At 43.2% G+C, this 25,000-nt stretch overlaps 2 protein-coding genes and 1 long non-coding RNA gene across 7 annotated transcripts in view; 1 reads left to right on the forward strand and 2 right to left on the reverse strand.

The window, feature by feature from the left end:
* LOC128384055 (serrate RNA effector molecule homolog) overlaps positions 1 to 12,819 on the reverse strand; it is a 20,200-nt gene extending 7,381 nt beyond the window's left edge. The window contains exons 1-13 of one of the 5 annotated variants that reach the window (XM_053343631.1): positions 12,710 to 12,819; positions 11,085 to 11,207; positions 8,887 to 8,997; positions 8,637 to 8,807; positions 8,064 to 8,124; positions 5,819 to 6,116; positions 5,464 to 5,738; positions 3,635 to 3,757; positions 3,410 to 3,542; positions 3,097 to 3,248; positions 2,440 to 2,501; positions 2,264 to 2,342; positions 1,071 to 1,235 (exon numbers count right to left, since the gene is read on the reverse strand). In XM_053343631.1, the coding sequence (XP_053199606.1) occupies positions 1,071 to 1,235; positions 2,264 to 2,342; positions 2,440 to 2,501; positions 3,097 to 3,248; positions 3,410 to 3,542; positions 3,635 to 3,757; positions 5,464 to 5,738; positions 5,819 to 6,116; positions 8,064 to 8,124; positions 8,637 to 8,807; positions 8,887 to 8,997; positions 11,085 to 11,203 (1,749 nt within the window). In that variant the 5' untranslated portion in view covers positions 11,204 to 11,207; positions 12,710 to 12,819. Of the gene's footprint in view, positions 1 to 1,070; positions 1,236 to 2,263; positions 2,343 to 2,439; positions 2,502 to 3,096; positions 3,261 to 3,373; positions 3,543 to 3,634; positions 3,758 to 5,463; positions 5,739 to 5,818; positions 6,117 to 8,063; positions 8,158 to 8,517; positions 8,583 to 8,636; positions 8,808 to 8,886; positions 8,998 to 11,084; positions 11,208 to 12,709 lie in introns of those variants that run through there. The other 4 variants (XM_053343630.1, XM_053343629.1, XM_053343628.1 and 1 more) reach the window with 4 other exon arrangements.
* A 5,764-nt stretch (positions 12,820 to 18,583) lies between these two features.
* Positions 18,584 to 25,000, forward strand: part of LOC128383674 (zinc finger protein 271-like) — a gene marked incomplete at its 5' end in the record, with an annotated part of 108,849 nt that continues 102,432 nt past the window's right edge. Inside the window, one exon of the mRNA XM_053343262.1 lies at positions 18,584 to 19,751. Coding sequence (XP_053199237.1) covers positions 18,584 to 19,751 — 1,168 coding nt within the window. The remainder of the gene's footprint in view (positions 19,752 to 25,000) is intronic.
* Positions 20,324 to 23,679, reverse strand: LOC128384183 (uncharacterized). The gene is made up of 3 exons (XR_008324055.1): positions 23,529 to 23,679; positions 22,329 to 22,453; positions 20,324 to 21,392 (listed from the first exon to the last, which is right to left on the reverse strand). It is a non-coding gene; the product is annotated as an uncharacterized LOC128384183 (long non-coding RNA).

Genomic DNA, 25,000 nt, shown 5'->3' on the forward strand with positions numbered 1-25,000 from the left:
CCTCCAACCCCTCCCGTACTCCGGTTGCTGTTTACAAGCAGGTAGCTCTGCAGGCTGTTGCAGCGTAAAGTCCAACCCCTCCCGTACTCCGGTTGCTGATACAAGCAGGTAGCTCTGCAGGCTGTTGCAGCGTAAAGTCCAACCCCTCCCGTACTCCGGTTGCTGTTTACAAGCAGGTAGCTCTGCAGGCTGTTGCAGCGTAAAGTCCAACCCCTCCCGTACTCCGGTTGCTGTTACAAGCAGGTAGCTCTGCAGGCTGTTGCAGCGTGAAGCCCACCCCTCCCGTACTCCGGTTGCTGTTTACAAGCAGGTAGCTCTGCAGGCTGTTGCAGCGTAAAGTCCAACCCCTCCCGTACTCCGGTTGCTGTTACAAGCAGGTAGCTCTGCAGGCTGTTGCAGCGTAAAGTCCAACCCCTCCCGTACTCCGGTTGCTGTTACAAGCAGGTAGCTCTGCAGGCTGTTGCAGCGTAAAGTCCAACCCCTCCCGTACTCCGGTTGCTGTTTACAAGCAGGTAGCTCTGCAGGCTGTATGATGGCTGAAGGAGGCGAGACCCCCGCGAGCATTTTGTGTTTTTTTTCACTAAAAATAATTCATTTATGTTGTGACTTGAGCTGCAGGTTTAGCCTCAGTTAAAGGACTTCTTTTATTATTAATTATTTTAAATACATATTTACTAAAAATAAAAGACCGTTCAATGGAATTTTTCTCTTTTTTAATTTTTAAATACAGACATTTCAAACTATCACATTTTAGAGCTGTAATCATAAAACCATGAAACCGTGACATTTCTACCTCAGGTTATCATACCGTCAGAATCTCATACCGGCCCATGCCTAGGGTGTAGTGTGTAGTGTGTGTGTGTGTAGTGTAGTGTGTAGTGTGGGTGTAGTTGTGTGTATAGTGTGTATAGTGTGTAGTTCACCTGTCTGGCCCACAGCTCCCCCTTCTGGTCCAGACTGTGTAGTGTGTAGTATAGTGTGTAGTATAGTGTGTAGTGTGGGTGTAGTTGTGTAGTATAGTGTGTATAGTGTGTAGTTGTGTAGTATAGTGTGTATTGTGTGTAGTTCACCTGTCCGGCCCACAGCTCCCCCTTCTGATCCAGGCTGTGAACGAGTCGAGCGGAGAGGCGGATGTCGTTCCTCACCACCGGCTTGTGGTGCGTCAGACCGTTGACGTTACGAACCCGTCGACACAGATCTCTGTTCACCACCGGAGACAGTTCACAGTCTCTGAGCTGAGAGGAGGACAACCAATCATCAATCATCAATAATCAATGTTTAAATAAAACCTGGTGTCATCCCTGTGTGATAGTGTGAGAGGAGGAAACATGATGATCTAGAGCAGGGGTGTCAAACATGCGGCCCGTGGGCCAGAATCGGCCCGCTGAGGGGTCCATTTCGGCCCACTTTCCTTCCAGTCTTTTTTTCTTTCCTTCCTTCCTCCTTTCCTTTCATCTGTCCTTCCTCCCTTTCTTCCTTCTGTCCTTCCTTCCATCTATCCTTCCTCCCTTTCTTCCTTCCATCCTTTTGCCTGGGTTCCCTTCCTTCCCTTCTTCCTTCCTTCCTTCCTTCTTTCCTTCCATCTTTTTAATGATCCGGCCCACATGAGATCAAATTGGTCTGTATGTGGCCCTTGAATGAAAATGAGTTTGACACCTCTGATCTATAGAAAGAGGCTCAGCTTGGTGTATGCATCTTCCCTCTGGGCTCTGTGTGGTCTTAATGTAAAGTAACGGAGCTTTTCCTCTACACAGTTCTAGCTCTACTCGGCTCGGTTTGGTACCAGGAACCTTTTCCATTACTAGAATTCCTCCTCAACGTGAGCGGGGTCGTCATAGCAACGCTGCATTAAACTCAAACACATAACCAATGGAGGACATGGAGGTGATGGTGTACTTTCTGTCACACACACTTCCTTCCTTCCCTCCTTCCTTTCTCTCTCCCTCCCTCCCTTTTTTCCTTCCTCCCTCCTTTCCTACCTTCCTTCCTGCTGTCGTATGCGTCTTTCTGTCACAGACACTCCCTCCCTTCCTTCCCCCTTTCCTTCCTTCTTCCTTCCTCTCTCCCTCCCTCCTTTCCTTCCACCTTCCTTCTTCCCCCCTTTCCTTCCTTCTTCGGAGCTTTACCTCTCTACAGTTCTAGCTCTACTCGACATTACTATAGTTCCTCCTCAGCGTGAGCGGGGTCGTCATAGCAACGCTGCTTTAAACTGCTGTGACTTTGTGTGTGAGTTTAGTTCTCCAGATGTGTCTTAGTTAGTTACCCTGATGTTCTGCAGGTTCCAGCAGGTCTCCTTGATGTTCACACTGCGGTCAAACGTCACCCAGCAGCGTCTGAAGAACCTGAAACATTAAAACCTTTAAATAACGTTTCCTGAACCTTCACACTGCTGCAGAAAGGCTGAGTCGGGCTTTAAAGGAACAGTTCAACATTTCTCACCTTCTCTCAGGCTGAGGGTCGGACAGCGCCACCCGCAGGAAGCCCGGATACCTGCGACACAACTGTACACACCTCACATGTTAGTACAGGTGTGTATGAGTGTGAGTGTATCTGTGTGTCTGTGTACAGGTGTGTTACTGTGTGTGTGTGTGAGAGTGTGTATCTCTGTGTGTGAGAGTGTGTATCTCTGTGTGTGTGTGTGTGTGTGTGTGTGTGAGTGAGTGAGTGTGTGTGTGTGAGAGTGAGTGTGTGTGTGTCTGTGAGTGAGTGAGTGTATCTATGTGTGCGTGTGTGTGTGTGTGTGCGCGAGTGTGTGTGTGCAGGAGTGTGTGTGTGTGTACACAGGTGTGTTACTGTGTGTGTACACAGGTGTGTTACTGTGTGTGTACACAGGTGTGTTACTGTGTGTGTGTGTGTGTGTGTGTGTGTGTGTACAGGTGTGTTACTGTGTATGTGTGTGTGTGTGTACAGGTGTGTTACTGTGTATGTGTGTGTGTGTACACAGGTGTGTTACTGTGTGTGTGTGTGTGTGTGTGTGTGTGTGTGTACAGGTGTGTTACTCTGTATGTGTGTGTGTGTGTACAGGTGTGTTACTCTGTATGTGTGTGTGTGTGTACAGGTGTGTTACTGTGTGTGTGTGTGTGTGTGTTCTCTTACAGCAGTGATCTCCTCCTTAGAAACCTCAGGTGGGATGCTTCGTATGAACAGTGAGGTGGTGAGGTGGAGGGGGCGGGGCTTAACTGGAACTTCCTTCTCTCTCTCCTTCTCCCTCTCCTTCCCTCTCTCCTTCCCTCTCTCCTTCCCTCGCTCTTTACGTCGCTCTAACACACGCACACACACACATAATTAGAAACACACACACAAACACACACATCAGAAGCAATGAGAAGAAGTATAGAATATAGAAATGAAGGTTTTTCTCCTTTATCCTCACTGTGTAGATCTGACTGATAACGTTTGACCGCCGTACCGTCCTCTCCGTCCTCCTCCTCTTCCTCCTTCTCCTCCTCTTCCTCCTTCTCTCCGTCAGAGTGGGAGGAGTCAGAGTCGGAGGCGCTGCCCTCGCCGCTGTCAGCTGACACGCTGCGTTTCCTCTTCCTGCCCTGAGAAGAGGAAGAAGAGGAGGAAGAGGAAGAGGAGGAGTTAACACCAGCATCAACATCTGGAGTTACAATCATCTTCATCATGAACTTACTTTCTTTGTCGTCTTCTCCTCCTCCTCTTCATCTTTCTTCTCCTCTTCCTCCTCCTCCTCGTCGTCCTCCTCCCCCTCGTCTTTCTCCTTCTCTCCGTTCTGTTTGGCTTCTTCCTCGCTGCCCTGAAGAAGAAGAAGAAGAAGAAAACTAAACATGAAACATTTTGTGGCAAACTAATCCTCCTTGTTCACAGAGATCAGCTCCTCTGAAAGCAGTCGGGTTAAACCCTTTATAGGACACTCATTGAAAGGAAGGGAGGAAGGAAGGAAGGAAGGAAGGATGGAACGAAGGAAGGGAAGGAAGGGAAGGAAGGACGGAGGAAAGAAGGAAGGAAGGTACTATAGGGGGGAGGAAAGAAAGAGAGAAGGAGGGAGGAAGGAAGAAGAAAGGGGGACGGAGGAAGGAAGAAAGGGAGGAGAGAAGGAGGGAGGGAGGAAGAACAGATGGAAGGAAGGAAGGAAGGAAAGAAGGAAGGGAGGAGAGAAGGAGGCAGGGAGGAAGGACAGATGGAAGAAACTAGGAAGGAAGGAAAGAAGGAAGGGAGGAGAGAAGGAGGCAGGGAGGAAGGACAGATGGAAGAAAGGAAAGGAAGGAAGGAAGGAAGGAAAGAAGGAAGGATATTTTGGGATATTTACAGAAGTTACCAAATATAATTATTTGCCCAATAAAGAGTTAAGTTATAGACGACTGTGTGAAGAGATCTGATGTTACAGTGTGACCATGTTGAACAGTATCTAGCTGCTGCATCAGTGACAGACTCAGATATGAGTCATGTGTACATCATGCAGACTCAGATATGGGCCATGTGTACATCATGCAGACTCAGATATGGGCCATGTGTACATCATGCAGACTCAGATATGGGCCATGTGTACATCATGCAGACTCAGATATGGGCCATGTGTACATCATACAGACTCAGATATGAGTCATGTGTACATCATGCAGACTCAGATATGAGTCATGTGTACATCATGCAGACTCAGATATGGGCCATGTGTACATCATACAGACTCAGATATGAGTCATGTGTACATCATGCAGACTCAGATATGAGTCATGTGTACATCATGCAGACTCAGATATGGGCCATGTGTACATCATGCAGACTCAGATATGGGTCATGTGTACATCATACAGACTCAGATATGAGTCATGTGTACATCATGCAGACTCAGATATGGGCCATGTGTACATCATGCAGACTCAGATATGGGCCATGTGTACATCATGCAGACTCAGATATGAGTCATGTGTACATCATGCAGACTCAGATATGAGTCATGTGTACATCATGCAGACTCAGATATGAGTCATGTGTACATCATGCAGACTCAGATATGGGCCATGTGTACATCATGCAGACTCAGATATGGGTCATGTGTACATCATACAGACTCAGATATGGGCCATGTGTACATCATACAGACTCAGATATGGGTCATGTGTACATCATACAGACTCAGATATGGGCCATGTGTACATCATACAGACTCAGATATGGGCCATGTGTACATCATACAGACTCAGATATGAGTCATGTGTACATCATACAGACTCAGATATGGGTCATGTGTACATCATGCTGGAGGAGGCTCAGGGTTAGGGTCTCCTCATGTCACTGTGTGGATCATTAATCTTCTAACAGCTTCTACCTGCTGAGATCTTCTCACAGTCAGCAGTAGATGAGGAGAAGAGCGGGTTGACCTCAGGTAGGAGGAGCTCCCCCCATCTATCTATCTATCTGTCTATCTATCTATCTATCTATCCATCCATCTATAGTCTGGTCTCGTTCTGCTCCTAACCATATCAGCTGTAAGTCTCTCACCTTCTCCGTGTCCTTCGTCTCCTCCGTCTCTCCGCTGCTCGTCTCGTCCATCCGGCTGCTGCTCGTCTCAGCGACGCTCTGAGTGTTGCTGTTTCCTGCGCTGGGTTCGCTCTGACTCTTCTCTCCTGCTCCTCCTGCTCCTCCTGCTCCTCCTGCTGCTCCTGCTGCTCCTCCTCCTGCTCCGCTCGTCTCCCCGCTGCTCCCAGCAGCAGAAGCACTCGGCACCTCCAGCACCTGCAGGTCCAGGTCTGTGCCTCCCTCCATCTTTATCACGGCTGCAGAGACACCAAAGTGTGAGGACTACATTACCCAGAACCCCCTGCTGCCTGCTGCCTTCCTGCTGAGCCGTGTTTACCTGCGTCCAGCAGCTTGATGATGGCGGGAGCGTGGTCCATGTCCAGAGACACGTTGTCCAGCCAGCTGTTGTCCAGCAGGAAGAGGAAGACGCTGAGGCGGGTCTTGAGGGCGGACAGCGACTCCGTCTTCCTCGCCGTGATGTCATCAGGATGATATTTGGAGCGGAACCACTCCTGGTCTTTGTGCTGCAGGAAGAAGTCCTGAAGCTGCTGCCGCCTGAAGTCCAGTTTGTATTGATTGTAACGTTTCACTGACTCCGTCTCGTCAACGCTGTCCTCCATGTTCAACAGGAACTCCTGAACGCAACACACACACATTACCTTTATTAACTTTATTAACTTTATTAACACAAACACAGAGAACATTTAACTTTATTAACTGTATTCACTCCCTCCAGGATTTCGCGGGATCTTTTTCTGATTTTGTGGCAGCATTTTAAAAAAATAGCGGTAAATGTTGCGATGTTTTAAACACTTTAGTTGCTATTAAATTGTGGGAGACAGTGAACACTGCAAAAAAAAGTTGTAGTTTTGTTCTGAATAATTAATAAAAATCAAAGGAATTTTTCTCTAGGGAACATAAACTGCATTTTGCTTTGTTCCAAGTAACTGAGGATTACACAAGATGACAATATTGATCTCTCTCACAGACGCATGCACACACACACAGACACATACAACACAGACACACAACACAGACACACATATACACAACACAGACACACAACACAGACACACATATACACAACACAGACACAACACAGACACACATATACACAACACAGACACACATATACACAACACAGACACAACACAGACACACATATACACAACACAGACACACATCGACAGACACACATATACACAACACAGACACACATCGACAGACACACATATACACAACACAGACACACATCGACAGACACACATATACACAACACAGACACACATCGACAGACACACATATACACAACACAGACACACAACACAGACACACAACTAGGCATGGGCCGGTTACCGGTTTCAAGGTATACCACGGTATGAAAAAGTCACGGTTTCAAAACCACTAAAATATTCCGTCATACCGTTCCTGTGGTATGAGCGGGTTTTTTTTAATGTGACGTCTGGTCAGAGAGAGAGTGGAGGTCCCTGGTCGTGTGCAGCTGCAGCGTAAAGTAGCGCACCTCCGGTTGCTGTTACAAGCAGGTAGCTCTGCAGGCTGTATGATGGCTGGAGGAGGCGAGCCCCCCGAACTTTCCTCCCGTCTAAAAGCGCCAAGTCGGCTGTATTTATACTTATAAGGCTACCGTAAAAAGACAGACGGCCACGGCTCGGAGGAAGAAGGTCCCGGACAGTAGCAGCACGAGGAGTCAGCCAATATGATCGTGAGCAAGTCTCCAAAAACTGTTGAGATTCAGTTTTAAGCTCCTGCTGCATTTATTTATTTATATTTATCTTAGAAGTGTTTTTACTTTTTCCATTATTGATGTTCTGATCTTGAGCCACAGGTTCAGTGATTGCATTTATTTGCATTTTGTGTTGTTTTTTTTCCTCACAAAAAATAATCAATTTATGTCGTGACTTGAGCTGCAGGTTTAGCCTCAGTTAAAGGACTGCACTTTTTTTTTTAATTTAGAAATAATTCAGTTATTTTTTATTATCATTTATTTCAAATACATATTTACTAAAAATAAAAGACCGTTCAATGGGAAAAATTTTTTTGTTTTTGGTTTTAAATACAGACATTTCAAAATATCACATTTTATAGCCGTAATCATAAAACCGTGAAACCGTGAAACCGTGATATTTTTACCTAATGTTATCATACCGTCAGAATCTCATACCGGCCCCATGCCTACACACAACACAGACACACATACACATACACACAGTATTAGTTGAGTTTACCGTGGCAGCAGACGGTATTTTTTGCCGACCTCACCCAAGTTTTTACCGTCATTCTCTCGTCCACTAAAACATGGAACTCACAGAAAGCACCGATTGGTCCAATTTGTGGAAAAGTTGCGGTGATTGGACAAAATTGCAAGGCCCGCACATAATCACGCGGATTGGTTGAATTTGCGTTAATTGTTGCGATCGCGACATCGCAAATTCCTGGAGGGACTGAATATTAACTAACACAGAGAACATTTCACTTTAATTAACTTTAACACAGAGACATCATGATAACTAACAGACTGACGGCTGCAGCTCTCTGTGACTCTCTGTGAGTGTTTCACTGACCTTAAAGCTCCTCATGGTTGGAGGACCAGGAGGAGGCAGATCTGGATCCACCATCCCCAACCTGAGACACAAAGCTCACTTTAATACATTCACACTGAAACACAACTAGGGTTGCAAAGGTAAATGGTAAATTTCCGGAAAGTTTCTGGTAAATTTCCATGGAAAGTTAAGCTGGGGAATTTTTGAAATATTCCAAATTGGAAACTTTCCAAATTGGAAACTTTCCATGGGAATTATGGGAATTTATGGCAACTGAGGGTAATTTAGTGGAAATGTATCATCATTTGATTAATTGGATAAAAAAAGACCATTAAAAAACAGAACATTATTTTAAGTTGTTAAGTTCCCTAATAAGAACATACCTTCAGTTTAATCAATTCCTGTTAATTCTCGTAAATTCCCATTAATTCCCATGGAAAGTTTCCAAGTTTGAAAATTCCAGGAATTTTGCAACCCTAAATACAACAAACAGGAAACTCAACATATCAGAGTTTCAGACTTTGATCAGATAAAAGATGTATCCCCAAACTATCCCAGTTTGACCCGCTGACTCCAGCTGACGGGTGCACTGACCGTCCCTGCAGCGGGTGGCCTCCATGATGAGGGTGCAGGTGCGGCAGGTCGGGGTGCCAGCCTTGAGGCCCTGCTCCTGGGAAAGGCCCCCCTCCTCCCCCGCCTCCTCCTCCTCCCCCCCCTCCTCCATAGGGCAGGTCGTAGCGGTAGGGCTCCCCCCGGTGGTCGTCCCTGTGAAGTGCAGGCGTTAGCGGCGGAGCGACACTGAGCTGAGTGTATTAGCTGTGAGATATAAAGGTTGAGTCCTCACCAGTCTCGCCTCATGCGCTTGTGTTGCGGGCTAATGTGTCGAGGAGGAGAAAACCTCTCTCTGCGGCCGCGGTCGTAATCCCTCCTCCGCTCTCTGCCGCGCTCCCAGTCCCTGAAACACACCATGACAAATAAAAACACTGCTGTACGTATAAAGCTAGGAGTTAATTAAAAAAGAAGAAGAAGAAATAAACTTGTTCATGTATAGAAACACTGATGTTACTTGAAGCCATTTAAAGATATTCCAGTAGGAGAAGCTGCAGGTTACTGGTAGCTTGTACTGGGAGGTTATTGGTAGGTTAGTGTTAAGTTAGGGTTAAGTTATTGGGAGGTTACTGGGAGCCTGTACTGGGAGTGTTGGTAGGTTACTGGGAGGTAAGTGGCAGGTTAGGGATAGGTTACTGGTAGGTTAGTGTTAAGTTACAGTTAGGTTACTGGTAGGTTACTGGTGGGTTAGTGGGAGCTTGTACTGGAAGTGTTGGTAGGTTACTGGTAGCTTGTACTGGGAGTGTTGGTAGGTTACTGGGAGCTTGTACTGGGAGTGTTGGTAGGTTACTGGGAGGTTACTGGGAGGTTACTGGTAGCTTGTACTGGGAGTGTTGGTAGGTTACTGGGAGCTTGTACTGGGAGTGTTGGTAGGTTACTGGGAGCTTGTACTGGGAGTGTTGGTAGGTTACTGGGAGGTTAGTGGTGGGTTAGTGGGAGCTTGTACTGGGAGCGTTGGTAGGTTACTGGTAGCTTGTACTGGGAGTGTTGGTAGGTTACTGGGAGCTTGTACTGGGAGTGTTGGTAGGTTACTGGTAGTTTGTACTGGGAGTGTTGGTAGGTTACTGGGAGGTTACTGGTGGGTTAGTGTGAGCTTGTACTGGGAGTGTTGGTAGGTTACTGGGAGCTTGTACTGGGAGTGTTGGTAGGTTACTGGGAGCTTGTACTGGTGGGTTAGGTTACTGGGAGCTTGTACTGGGAGTGTTGGTAGGTTACTGGGAGCTTGTACTGGGAGCGTTGGTAGGTTACTGGTAGCTTGTACTGATGGGTTAGGTTACTGGTAGCTTGTACTGGGAGTGTTGGTAGGTTACTGGTAGATTTCTGGTAGCTTGTACTGGGAGCGTTGGTAGGTTACTGGTAGCTTGTACTGGGAGTGTTGGTAGGTTACTGGTAGCTTGTACTGGGAGTGTTGGTAGGTTACTGGTAGTTTGTACTGGGAGTGTTGGTAGGTTACTGGGAGGTTACTGGTGGGTTAGTGTGAGCTTGTACTGGGAGTGTTGGTAGGTTACTGGGAGCTTGTACTGGGAGTGTTGGTAGGTTACTGGGAGCTTGTACTGGGAGTGTTGGTAGGTTACTGGTAGCTTGTACTGGGAGTGTTGGTAGGTTACTGGTAGCTTGTACTGGGAGTGTTGGTAGGTTACTGGTAGCTTGTACTGGGAGTGTTGGTAGGTTACTGGTAGTTTGTACTGGGAGTGTTGGTAGGTTACTGGGAGGTTACTGGTGGGTTAGTGTGAGCTTGTACTGGGAGTTTTGGAAGGTTACTGGGAGCTTGTACTGGGAGTGTTGGTAGGTTACTGGGAGCTTGTACTGGGAGTGTTGGTAGGTTACTGGTAGCTTGTACTGGGAGTGTTGGTAGGTTACTGGTAGCTTGTACTGGGAGTGTTGGTAGGTTACTGGGAGGTTACTGGTGGGTTAGTGTGAGCTTGTACTGGGAGTGTTGGTAGGTTACTGGGAGCTTGTACTGGTGGGTTAGGTTACTGGGAGCTTGTACTGGGAGTGTTGGTAGGTTACTGGGAGGTTAGGGTTAGGTTACTGGGAGTGTTGGTAGGTTACTGGGAGGTTAGGGTTAGGTTACTGGGAGTGTTGGTAGGTTACTGGGAGGTTAGGGTTAGGTTACTGGGAGTGTTGGTAGGTTACTGGGAGGTTAGGGTTAGGTTACTCGGAGTGTTGGTAGGTTACTGGGAGGTTAGGGTTAGGTTACTGGGAGTGTTGGTAGGTTACTGGGAGCTTGTACTGGGAGTGTTGGTAGGTTACTGGGAGCTTGTACTGGGAGTGTTGGTAGGTTACTGGGAGGTTAGGGTTAGGTTACTGGGAGTGTTAGTAGGTTACTGGTAGATTTCTGGTAGCTTGTACTGGGAGTGTTGGTAGGTTACTGGTGGGTTACTGGTAGGTTACTGGTAGGTTACTGGTAGCTTGTACTGGGAGTGTTGGTACCTGTCGGGCCAGTCGTCCCTCCTCCTCTCCTCTCGCTCTCTCGACCGCTCCATGTCGCTCCTCTCTCTCCTGAACTTGTCCCGCCTCCTCCTGTCGAACTCGTCATCGCTGTCTCCCATTGGACTAAAACACAGACGGACAGTCAGCAGGAAGCTCAAACATCGTTTTAGTTTCATTATAGTTTAACATCAAACATCGTCTCGGTTTAGTTTTCACATATTAAAGCAGCTACTTCCTGCATCACACTCAGCTCGAATCTGACACACTTTAAATTTAAATGCTCAATAAACTATGTTATTTTAGACTAAAAGTTTAGGACTGTTATCAATTTGACTCAATTAAAACATATCTGGATACATACTTCAGTTTTACTCTGCTGAAACATATTTACATACAAACTTTGTTCTGGATACATACTTCAGTTTTACTCTGCTGATACACATTTATATACAAACTTTGTTCTGGATACAATCAGATTTCTAAAACTATCTTTATATTTTGAAACATTGAACTCATGTCTTTTCTCAAAGTGACTCAGTAAATAAAAATATTAATATTTCCCAACTTTCTCAATTTTACTCAACTGTACAAACATGAAGAATAACCTCCTAAAGACTTCATTAAACATTAAATCTCTTATTTATTAATGATTGATGAAGCACTGATTTGTTTCTACTTTATTTTACTACTACTATTATCACTCTATAAGTTTTATCTTATCAATTATAATCTCTTCTTAACACAGTTTTAGTCGAGCTATTAAACTTTATCTCTTTAATTTTACTTTTAAATCTATTTTGACTAACTTTTAATAAAACTTCTTATTTTACTTATTTATATTTAATCATCCTTACTTTCTCTTACATGCTTTAGTCTGTTTTTGTCTTTTAATTTGTTCTCTCGTCATGTTTTATTCCTTTTCTTTAAGTTGTTGTTCTTTGTGAAATGAGAGTCAGATTATTACATCATTTATCTAATCTATGTTTTATAAAGCCATTCTTGCAGCTATATTAATATAAATATACTGTAGTTATTAAAGTGTTAGACTGAGCTGTGTGATGTTTCAGGACTTTATGGGATTCATTTAATTATTAATCTGCATGAATCAAACTAAAGATAAAAACATAAAACTAACAGTTAATCTGATGATCTGTTAGATGTTTGGAGGCATTTATTAAAGAATAACAAACCAAAAAACACTAAAATGAGTTTTAGAAATGTGATTTCAGCTCCTTAAATGTAAATATTTACTAGTTTATATATTCATTTACACAACAGACTGAATATCTTTGAGTTTAGAGAAGAAAGAAAAGAAAGAAAGAACAGATTAATTTTAAGTAACGTCTCTAACATTAAAGTAGCCAGTTAGCCTGTTAGCTTCAGCCCCTTCAGCTCATTCAAACCAACCGTATAACTTTAAACCCTTTAAACTCAGTTACAGAATAAAGTAAAGAAACAAACATTAAAGTTAGCAGCTAATGCTAACAGTTAGCTGCCCGGAGCTAATAGGGGCTAGCTGTTAGCATCAGCAGCTAGCGCAGAGGGTTAGCGCAGGCGCAGTCTGAGGCTTCTGTTCGGGTCGGCTTCGTGTTTTACCGTCAAACAAACACTCTGATGTGTTTTACCTGCAGTCCCGAAGCTTTAACCGGAGAAATGAAGCTAATCTGTTAGCTCTTAGCTGTTAGGGCAACAACACAATTATCCCGCCGTCAGTCCGACATCACGCAGAACAAACACTTCCGAGTTAGCCTTACTTCCGTTCATGGTTCAGTTTATCAGACAAACGGCCTCTACCGGTCCGGAGGGTTAGTTACCGTTAACTACCGTTAATTACCGGTACCGTCACCTAGCGGCCCGGAGGGGACCAGCTGGAACCGTTACTGGCCGTTACTGGCCGTTACCTACCGGTACGAGCTGTTCCCATGGCTGTTACCGGTACCTAGCGGCCTGGGGGAAACAGCCGTTAATAACTGTTAACTACTGGTACAGGCTGTTACCACCGTTACCATCGTTACTGAGACTAGAGATAAAATCCACACTGAGAACACTATAACTTTTAACAGCACAAACAGTAAGGAAATGTGTGTTTGGTAGAGTATTTCTTTGTTGTAACAAAGCTTCTTGGTAATAAATGTTATACGGTTGGGAAGTCTGTTTATTTTTAAATGGAGCCACATTAGTAAGGAACATGTATTAGTGTGATGAGCAGCAGAGCTCAGTATCTGGTTGATTCTAACCATCATGGTTCAGGTTCATCTCAATGCAGAGAGATATGGAGATGAGATTCAACCACTGGCAATCCATCCCATATCTGCTCAGTCTGCCAACACTCACCTCCACAGAGCAGCTTTATCACAGAGTACCTCCACTATCTGGGAGTGGAAGGATGGAAGCAGCTGTCCTCACCTCAACCCTCAGCAGGGGGAGGTAACGGGGCTGTTCCATCGTTCCTCCAGCAGGGGGAGGCTGGTATGGCTGTGTATGGTTCTTCCTCACACTACTGAGGCTCCTGTTTGTTCAATCAATAAACTGTTAAACTGCCAACATGTCTTATTTCTCCAGACTTCAGTCATCCACCAAACAAGAGTCAACAGCAGAATCAACTCTTTGTCATCGGCAGAGAAGATTTGTCAAATTTTTCATGGATCAACCAGATACTGAACTCTGGTGCTCATCACACTAATGTTCCTTACTAATGACCGTATAACATTTATTACCAAGAAGCTTTGATACAACAAAGAAATACTCCAAACACACATTTCCTTACTTTTTGTGCTATGTTTACAAATTATAATTATATGTAACAATAACTCTCAGTATGCTGTGCTGTCTGCAGCTAATGAACATAGATATAGATGGTGTGTTACTGCTGTATGTTGTTTATATTATATATAATATCATTATAATGAGAATAGATATAGATGGTGTGTTACTGCTGTGTGTTGTTTATATTATATATAATATCATTATAATGAGAACAGATATAGAAGGTGTGTTACTGCTGTATGTTGTTTATATTATATATAATTATAATGAGAATAGATATAGAAGGTGTGTTACTGCTGAAATGATTCAGTGTGTTGATCAGAAGTATTTCAGACTAGTTGCTGTGATGTCCAAACTGAGCCGACACACAGCAGCACATGTTGAAGCAGAGAATCACAGTATGAGCTCACATCTGAACATTATAACAGAGAACTAAGCTCCAGCATGTTTGTATAATAAAGAGAGACAAACCTCTCTAAAGAAATCACCTCTGAATCTGTGCTGAGAGAGCGAAGCTGCTTTACAATAAATACATATAGTGATGAATATATAGTATTAGAATTGGTTGTAGCTCCAGTGGATGGTGGAGTCCACACTACAAGTGTAATGACATCAACAGTGAATGAGAAAAACATTGACAGCCAATAAAAAGCCTTCCTGTAAACCAATCAGCAGCCTGATATTTACAGTAAAACTTCAAAACCTGCAAATATCTTCTTAATTCTGACTTGATTTATTTCTGTCATAGTTCTTAGTGTGGATGGGTCTTAATGCCATGAAACACATCTATCCATCCACACCAAGAACTATATGACAACAGATCACTTTCAGAGAAACATAATGTTTTCATTCAATTTATAACAACGTATTAAACTATTGTCTGTGTGAAAGTCAATAAGGAACCTTTAGACATGGTATAAAAACAGCTGATAGTCCCACATCATCTCAGACAGACAGGAAATAAAGCTGCTAACGATGATGATCCAGATTTACTTTACCCTCAACATTTCATACATTAAATACTTTTTAAAGTAAAAAATTTTTATTTTTGCTGCTTTGGTCACTGCTCATCACTTCTGGCTCCTAAAATCCAAGATCAGATCAGATCAGATCAGATCAGATCAGACAGACCAAGCAGAGAATATACAGACAACCAGACATTCCAGTTCATAGATAAACTATTAAAGAAGGAAATGTAAATTGACAAATAAAACGGTTTCATAATAAAATAATACAAACAAAGAGTAAAAAAGTAAATAAATAAAAATGGTATGGAAAAAATACTGGTTACACCAATTGACAGTGGGTTGCATGACGTCTTTGACCATGTACGTCATTGATCTCAGTCAGCTGGTTATGATAAACGCATAAACTCAAACATAACTTTACTCTCTCTGTGTATAATAATCATTATAATGTGCAGTGTGTTGAGTGTGGACGTTAGTGGGCGGTGTAGAAACCAGACATGGCATCACGTTAACACGGAAGTGATATTTAAAGTAGAACAGAAACATCCGGTCAGTTAGAGACCTGCAGAATCCAGCAGAACACATGAAGACCAGTATGCAGGAGGACCGGGACCCGGAGCAGGACGAAGACCCGGACCCGGAGCAGGAGGACCGGGACCCGGAGCAGTCCACTGATAGTCTCGTTATTAAAAGAGAAGCAGACTCTTCCTGCTCCTCTACAGATACTCAGGTCAGTGTTCAGGACTCTGAGCCGCGGAGGAGCAACACTGGATCAATGGATCAATGGATTTATCGATCCATTGATCAATAGATCAGCAGCTCTGAGACTCTGCATTTGTTCATAGTCTCTAACCTAACATCCGGTCATATGACATGTTTCTGCTGTAAAAGTTAATAAATTTATTTAGGCTATAACAACATATTGTCAGAACATTAATGTAATAATATTTATTAAAGTTTTATTATTGTGGAACAAGATTATGGTTCTACTTAAAAAATACATTTAAATAATGATTATATGTATCAGTGGTGGAAGAAGAACATTTAATGACTTGAAATCAACTTTTCCTACTTAATAAACAGTTAAATATATTTCAGTAACTTCATTGACTCAGTGTAGTCCAACATGAACCAGCACTGATATCACTGTTCATTATTCTGTTATTATCAATAGATGCAAATGTAAACATGGTTCTGATTGATATACAATGATGGAAACTGCTTAAAATGATTTACGTCTCCACAGCAGAAGGTGCATTAATCTATCTGTTGTTTCAGCCAATATCAACACTTCAGTCTGTCTGGTTTCATATTAAATAATAAAATAATAATAGTATACAGTTCATCTGCTGTGTATTTAGTTGCTAGCATGTTTAAGATGCTAGTTTAACATTAGCCTCAGTTAGCTAAACCGCACAGCTGCCAGAGAACAACGTAAAGCTTCAGAGTTTCTGAACAGAGCAGATCGATGCACTGTGACTGTTTCTTCTCACCGGCGTCACTAACTCTCATTAAGAAGTGAGAGGCGCCACCTGGTGGCGTAACTATGAATTGCAGCAAATCTGCAGAATATCTTTGAAAGTTATACCTTATGTCACTCATCTGCTTCATTATCAGTTGATATATATGTAATTGGTTAAATTATTATTGACAATGAACTGATAATTGATTATTGACATTCCTAAAAGGTACAAAGTTGTTTTTTTTACAATTCTGCCAAAGTCGAGAAATCTGAATGAAAAAAAGGAACACTGATATCTGTTACCAATGTTTTGTTGTTTACTGTTCAATGACACATTTCATTTATTTATGTGTTCTTGTGTTTGTGTGTTTAAGGGGATAGATGACTCTGCAGTAGGTGGCAGTAATTCACCTCCATGCTGGTTGACAATCGTCATAAAACAGGAAAAGGAAGAAGAAGTAGAACAGTCCATCAGTCAGAGAGGAGACCTGCTGGACTTCACAGATCAGGACCAGGACCAGAACCAGGACCCAGAGCAGCACACCAACAACCCCGTCATTAAAAGAGAAGAATCAGACTCACCCTCTGCTACCACCGATACACAGGTCAGTGTTCAGGACTTAAATAACCCGTAAAAGTCATGTAAAAAATACTCATTACATGTTAAAGTCCTGAAAGAAGTTCCAATACAACAGTGTAAAAATACTCATTAGAAGTAAAAGTCCTCCTACAGTAAAAGTACTTAATCAGTCTCAGTATATACAGATGGATCTAAGGGTCTGAATACTGGTAGCACAGGTTTTGCTTTTAGTAGAGCAGCTTTACAGGTTTCTGTTAAAAGAAGAACATCAGATCATTTGTCAGTTCAGTGGAGATGATGCAGTTACAGCAGTATCACAGTGGATCGATGAGTCACACTTTTAAAAGGGTCTTCTGTGTACAGATTCATGTTCTTTATGAATGTCTCTGCAGTCATCTACAGCTCACAGCAGGCAGCATACAGTTAATGAGCAATATGAATATTCTGATAACATTTGTGTGGATAGCAGCTCACAGAAAGATACAGGACAAAGAAAGTGTGGATGTGTTAGCAGAACAGGCTCTGAAACAGAAGGAGGTTAAAGTAAATCTGAAGCTGAAGGAATAATGAAAAGAAACATGATTGAAGAGCAGCAGCACAGATGAGATCCAGCAAACTCAGGATGACACCTCTAAGTGGAACAGTGAGGTTAGTTACAAGGAGCAGCAAAGAGGAGAATCTGAACGAGGCCGAGGGTAGGACTGAAGAAAACGCTGCACTTCATATGCAAACATGTCAGGATTATATGAACACTGTCAAACTGAATCAGAGCAATGAGAATCATTAGAGAGGAAAAGAGGGAAGCTTGGAGTGAAGAACTGAGTGTGAAAAATGTATTAGTCATCAGGTCAGAGAGGTTTTTCTGTTATTGGAAAGAAACTGAACCAAAAGAATTTACTGTTCAGTGAAATGTTATTTATTTATGTATGTGTTCTTGTGTTTGTGTGTTTAAGGGGATAGATGACTCTGCAGTAGGTGGCAGTAATTCACCTCCATGCTGGCTGACAATCAACATAAAACAGGAAAAAGAAGAAGAAGAAGAACAGTCCATCAGTCAGAGAGGAGACCTGCTGGACTTCACAGACCAGGACCAGAACCAGAACCCAGAGCAGCACACCAACAACCTCGTTATTAAAAGAGAAGAATCAGACTCAGCCTCTGCTACCACCGATACACAGGTCAGTGTTCAGGACTTCAGGATGAAACCGGCTTCATAACCAGACTAAAGACATCTAGAGTCTGTGTGTCATCTTCTTTGATTCTGTTGTTGGAGAGAAAGTCCGAAAAAAGGAAACGAAAACTCTTCCAAGCTTTGTGTTCATGGAGTTATTCTGCTGTAAAAACTACAAAAGTTTAGTACCTCAAACTGTACTTCAGTATAGTATTTTTAAGATTTTAAAATGTATCACAAACTGATTAACTAGAGGCTTGCTTGAAGTTATCAAACACGTTGAACACAGCTTTGGACTGCTGGTTTAATACAACAACAGATTTGGTCTTTGCAAAACAGAAATGTTTATTGGCATGTAGAGCAGGGAAGTGGTCGCTGGAGATGAATGTTAATACCAGGTGTCATCTCCAACAAGATGACACCAACAAGTCATCTCACTGTCTCTCTTTCTGTGTTTTTCTGTTGCTGTAGGAACAAAATGGAAGAACGGAACTCAAACATCACCAATCGCAGTCCTGTGACAAAGTCTTCACCACATCAACATATTTAACTATTGATCAGAAAGTCGACAGAGGAAAGAAACTTCACATCTGTGATCAATGTGGGAAAACGTTCACTGTAGACAGTAGTCTAAAAATCCACCAACGCATTCACACTGGAGAGAAACCATACAGTTGTGACCACTGTGGGAAAGCTTTCAGTCTTCTTGGTAGTCTTCAAATTCACAAACGCATTCATACTGGAGAGAAGCCGTACAGCTGTGACCACTGTGGGAAAGCGTTCACTTTTCTTGGTAGTCTTCAAATTCACAAACGCATTCATACTGGAGAGAAGCCGTACAGCTGTGACTGGTGTGGAAAAGCTTTTACAACGAGCAGTACTCTACAAGTCCACCAACGCACTCACACTGGAGAGAAACCTTACAGCTGTGATCAGTGTGGGAAATCTTTTTCATTACTGTGTAGTCTTAAAAAGCACAAGCGTGTTCACACAGGAGAAAAACCATTTAAGTGTGACCAATGTGAGAAAGCTTTCAGTGATGAAAGAGCTCTAAAATTACACAAACGCCTTCACACAGGAGAGAGACCATACAGCTGTGACCAGTGTGGGAAATCCTTTACATTGCCGTGTAGCCTAAAGAGACACTCTCGCATTCACACAGCAGAGAATCCATTTAAATGTGATCAATGTGGGAAAGGTTTCCCTCAAGACAGCAATCTAAAAAGCCACCAACGCACTCACACTGGAGAGAAACCGTTCAGGTGTGATCAGTGTGGGAGATCTTTCACCGCAAGCAGCGATCTGAAAAAACATCAACGCATTCATACAGGAGAGAAACCTTATAGCTGTGACTACTGTGGGAAAGGTTTCACTACAGACAGCAGCCTAAAAATCCATGAGCGCACTCACACAGGAGAAAAACCATACAGTTGCAATCAATGTGACAAAACCTTCACCTCAGACAGTAATCTGAAAAAACATCATCGCATTCATACAGGAGAGAAGCCGTACAGCTGTGACCAGTGTGGGAAAAGTTTCATGCAAGCAGGTAACCTACAAATCCACAAACGTATCCACACTGGAGAGAAACCGTATTGGTGTGACCAGTGTGGGAAGGCTTTCATTACAGACAGTAATCTAAAAATACACCAACGCATCCACACAGGAGAGAAACCTTACTGCTGTGAACACTGTGGAAAAGCTTTTGCTCACAGGAATTCTCTAAAAAACCACCAACGCAGTCATTCAGTATCATGTTGAACATGTTTCAGAGGCCAGTCAGAGTCCTCCTCTACATGCCTTAATAGCAGTGTTCTATGCTGAGCTTTTCTACAAACTGAAAGTTAGGAACAGTAACTTAAGAATCAGTATGTTTGCATAGTCTTTAGCTCAGTGATTGGCTGATTCTTCATGAAATGCACCCTGGGACTCGAAGTTAACTACTAGCCTGAAATTTTTCACTTTTGAATTTCATGTTTAATTTCAATAAAATGTCTCTGTGAAATAATGTGTATATGCCTTAGACGTTAACTGCATTATTTCCCTTTTAAATGACCTAAACATCAGTAGCCAATATGTTAACATGGATGTTAGCTTGTTGTTCTCTGCTGTTGTTAGCAGGTCATTTTTTCCCCAAACAATTTGCACAACTTTTGACTTTATCGAACGCTGTTATGAACCAATAATATCCATATAAAGCTTAAGAACAAAACTGTATTCTTATAAAAGTAACTATTTCTGAACAGTAATATGAGCAGAGGAAGACGAGGAGAATGTTTCAGACTTAAACCAGTTAAAAACAGGAGCTGAGATACAAACATCCATTTATTCATTCAACCATTTATTTTCACATGGACACTCATGAACAAACCATGACACAGTATTTTGGGTTTTCTGTTAATAAGAGTTGATTTGAATGATTGTTGCTGACTTACGTCTTACTTATTGTAGTTCTCAGTGTGTTATTAATGTGTTTGTTCTTCTTCTTCTGTGATAAAATACCACTGTACCCTTTATTGTTTTCATTGGTTGGCACCTTGTAAACCTCACACCGACTTCAGACTAGAGCTGCAACTAACAATTATGTTCATTACTGATTATTAATCTTTGTTTGGTCCATAAAATAAAATGTCAGAAAATGGTGAAAAATGTCTATCAGTGTCCCAAAGATGTTCAGTTCACTGTCACAGAGGAAGAAACCAGAACATTTCACATTTAAGAAGCTGAATCAGAGAATGGAAAAATGACCAACGAGTGATTAATCAGATTCTGTAGAGCCACGACTTTTTACCCGTTAGCTTTATTTATTATATTTGTAAGGGACTGTGTACAGTGTTAGACATAAATGTTACCATAACATTAAAAAAACCCATAAAACAGCTCAATAGAAACCAGAAGACACACACATGATATGAAGTAGGAATGATTAAAGCTTCACAGGTGATCAGCTTTTAAAAGGAATCACCTGAAAACATTAAAAACTCAGCTGGAGACGAAGCTTCTGGTTAACTTGTGATCGTCCGTTAGCTCATTTCAGCTAAAGTAGAAATCATTGACTTGAAATGAGACATTGCTTTTGTTCACTCATCAATCATTAAATCAATAATTATTATGCTGTTACTGTAAACTGTTTGTGTGCAGCGTGAGACCCAAAGCAGAGGGGCGGAGCTTCTTTTGGACAGAACAGTGTTGGTTCATGTTAGACGTCAGGAAACTTTCTTTCAGTCCGTTACATTCTGGTATCAAATGGAAATGATCATTAAAGTGAGATTAGTTACAGAGCAGCAGAGTCCAGGTGCTGATGAAGTCAGGGTGAGCTCTTCTGATTGGCTGAGTGTTTGGAGGGAGTGGTACCAGTGGACTAAGAAGAAGAAGAAGATTAAAGATTAACATCATCCTGTCTTTAGGTCTGTTTCCTGTTTTTAATTTACACGTGAAAATAAGAGCTTTCTGTTGTCTGAGGCGTAGATGAGTTTGTGGATAGAAACCTGACTAGGCATGGGCCGGTATGAGATTCTGGTGGTTTGATAACCATAAGCAAATATATCACGGTTTCATGGTATGACGGTATTGTGATTCCAGCTCTAAAATGTTCCTAAAAGAAGAAAAATAAAGACAGACATGATAATTGAACCTGAATCTGTAATGACAGTGTGAGGGGTCGTGATACTCTACGCTGAAGCTGCTCCACCTGAGAGATTTCTGACCAGCACTTCCTGTCTTTGACCAGCACTTCCTGTCTTTGACCAGCACTTCCTGTCTTTGACCAGACTAAAAAGTGAGGGTCACTTCCTTTTCCTAAACAGAGATTAAGCTCGTCCTCCTGTTGTCCTCGAGTGAAGGAGGGAAGGGAGGAAGGAAGGAAGGAAGGAGGGAAAGAAAGAAGAAAGGAAGGTAGGGAGGGAGGGAAGGAAGGAAGGTAGGAGGGAGGGAGGAAGAAAAGGAAGGACGGAAGAAAGAAGGAGGGGAGGAAGAAGGAAGGAAGGAGGGAGGGAGGAAGAAAGGGAAGGACGGAAGAAAGGAGGGGAGGAAGAAGGAAGGAAGGAGGGAGGGAGGAAGAAAGGGAAGGACGGAAGAAAAGAAGGAAGGATGGAAGGGAGGAAGAAGGAAGGAAAGGAAAGAAGGTAGGGAGGAAGGAAGGAAAGGAAGGACCAGCTCTTCCTGTCTCATACCTCAGGAACGGTATGACAGGACATTTGCCGGTTTTGGTTATCGTGACTTTTTCAGATCGCGGTGAACCTTGAACACGGTTATCATCACACCCCTAAACCTGACTCATGTCTCCGTCTCTGCTCACCTGTCTTCGTCCCCGTCCGGAGAAGACGGTGGTCAGTCCGTTGTGGGTGGGGACGTGACGGAGGGAGCGGCTCCTCGACTGTTTCAGCTCTGTGATGAGCTCAGGGCTGGACAGAGACAGTCTCACTGGACAAAGACAGAAAGAAAGAAAGAAATCAGATCCAAACCTGCAGCTGATCTGACGGGTTAACCCTTTAAATGCCGACGACATTCATCAGCCTCACAAAGTCCACAAAGATCTAGGAACAGTCATCCAGACAGAAGTATAGATACAGATATGCTTTCTTTTTATTAAAAAGTTCAGAGACAGTCTGACTGGACAAAGACAGAAAGAAAGAAATCAGCTCCTGAAAACCTGAGACTAACCCTAACCCCAAGGGTTCATGTCAGGTAGTTAGGGTTAGGGTCCATGTCAGATAGTTAGGGTTCATGTCAGATAGTTAGGGTTAGGGTTCATGTCAGGTAGTTAGGGTTAGGGTTCATGTCAGATAGTTAGGGTTAGGGTTCATGTCAGATAGTTAGGGTTAGGGTTCATGTCAGGTAGTTAGGGTTAGGGTTCATGTCAGATAGTTAGGGTTAGGGTTCATGTCAGATAGTTAGGGTTAGGGTTCATGTCAGATAGTTAGGGTTCATGTCAGATAGTTAGGGTTCATGTCAGATAGTTAGGGTCCATGTCAGATAGTTAGGGTTCATGTCAGGTAGTTAGGGTCCATGTCAGATAGTTAGGGTTCATGTCAGATAGTTAGGGTTAGGGTTCATGTCAGATAGTTAGGGTTAGGGTTCATGTCAGATAGTTAGGGTTCATGTCAGATAGTTAGGGTCCATGTCAGATAGTTAGGGTTCATGTCAGGTAGTTAGGGTCCATGTCAGATAGTTAGGGTTCATGTCAGGTAGTTAGGGTTAGGGTTCATGTCAGATAGTTAGGGTTAGGGTTCATGTCAGATAGTTAGGGTTAGGGTTCATGTCAGGTAGTTAGGGTTAGGGTTAGTGAACGTATATAAACACATAAAGAATGAACTCTCTGCTCTCTGAAGCTTCATCAATGATTAATCATCCATTCACTGACTGATGGAGTATCTATCATATGTATGAATAATAAATACATTTATGGACCAGAAATATGAGTTTGAGATGAATTATGAAACTAAGTATGTAGTACACACTGTATACTAGTATGTAGTACACACTGTTAGTATCTTACTTGGTTTGCTGTCACCACTGGGAGGAGGGGAGGTGGAGGATGAGGAGCTCAAAGGTGAAGGAGATGGAGAGGGAGAGAAGGGGGATGGCAGAGGGGAGGAAGGGGAGGTGGGGGAGGTGACAGAGGAGGAGGAGGTGGCAGAGGAGGTGGAGGTGGGGGAGGTCAAAGAGGAGGAGGAGGAGGAAGAGGAGGTGGATGTGGGGGAGGTCACAGAGGAAGAGGAAGTGACAGAGGAGGTGGAGGTTGGGGAGGTCACAGAGGAGGAGGAGGTGATGCTGGATTCACTGATGTCATTTCGAGACTGAAATTTGTTCTGACGCTCTGAAAACAAAAAGATAAAAATGAGACGATGATGCAGATTGAGTCTCTGCTCTGATTTCAGTCTCTTTATGTTATATTTAATCTCTTTACATCATGCTTAATCTCTTTGTGAAGGTTTAATATTTAATCTGTACGAGAGGAGACGGAGGAGAGAGATTTTCACCTTGTAGAAACTCAGCTACCAGTTGTGGACTGCTCAGAGAGAAATAGGGACGAGGAAGAGGAGCAGATGATGAAGAGGACACTGAGGTAGATGTGACTGAGGATGAAGGTGGTGATGAAGGTGATGATGAAGGTGGTGATGAAGACTCCATGATGAACGCCTGCAGTGGGAGAAGTTTATCTGTTACTGTAACATCCAGACAGTGTGATGTGTCCCTGAACGCATCATTCCAGCTCTGAACAGTTGGATGCAGATCAGAGACGACGAGTTTCTGACTGTAAGCATCAGACGTCTCTTTAAACTCGCTCTGAGCTTCTCAACATGTTCAGCAGCTACACACACACACACACACACACACACACACACACACACACACACACACACACACACACTACTACTAACATACTCATCTTATTAAATGACGTTTTTATTTGTAGAGCTGAAAGTGAAACTAAACATTTGTTCTCATTAGATTTTAGTTTTGACACTAAAGTTTACAGATGATCTCAGAAATGGTTTCAGTTTGTTTCTCCTCACAGATCAGATTACCTGGATCAGCTGAGAGACCCCTGGATCAGCTGACAGACCCCTGGATCAGCTGATAGACCCCTGGATCAGCTGATAGACAGACCGAGCCCTGGATCAGCTGATAGACCCCTGGATCAGCTGAGAGACCCCTGGACCAGCTGACAGCTACAGGTGAACCGACCGACCGACCGACCGTCCTCCCAGTCCTCCCAGTCTGGACTCTCTGACACCAGTGAAGCTCGGCGACGCAGCGTCAGCAAGACGACGACAACTTCCTGCAGCCGGGACAAAGTCTGTCTCCCAACACACACACACACACACACACGCACGCACGCACGCACACACACACACACTCTGACATAACACCAGGTACGTGTGTGTGTACCTGGTCTGTGTGTGTGTGTGTGTGTGTGTGTGTGTGTGTGTGTGTGTGTGTGTATCAAACAGGGAACATTTCATT

The sequence above is a fragment of the Scomber japonicus genome, chromosome 22, assembly GCF_027409825.1.
Source record: "Scomber japonicus isolate fScoJap1 chromosome 22, fScoJap1.pri, whole genome shotgun sequence".
Classification (NCBI taxonomy): domain Eukaryota; kingdom Metazoa; phylum Chordata; class Actinopteri; order Scombriformes; family Scombridae; genus Scomber; species Scomber japonicus.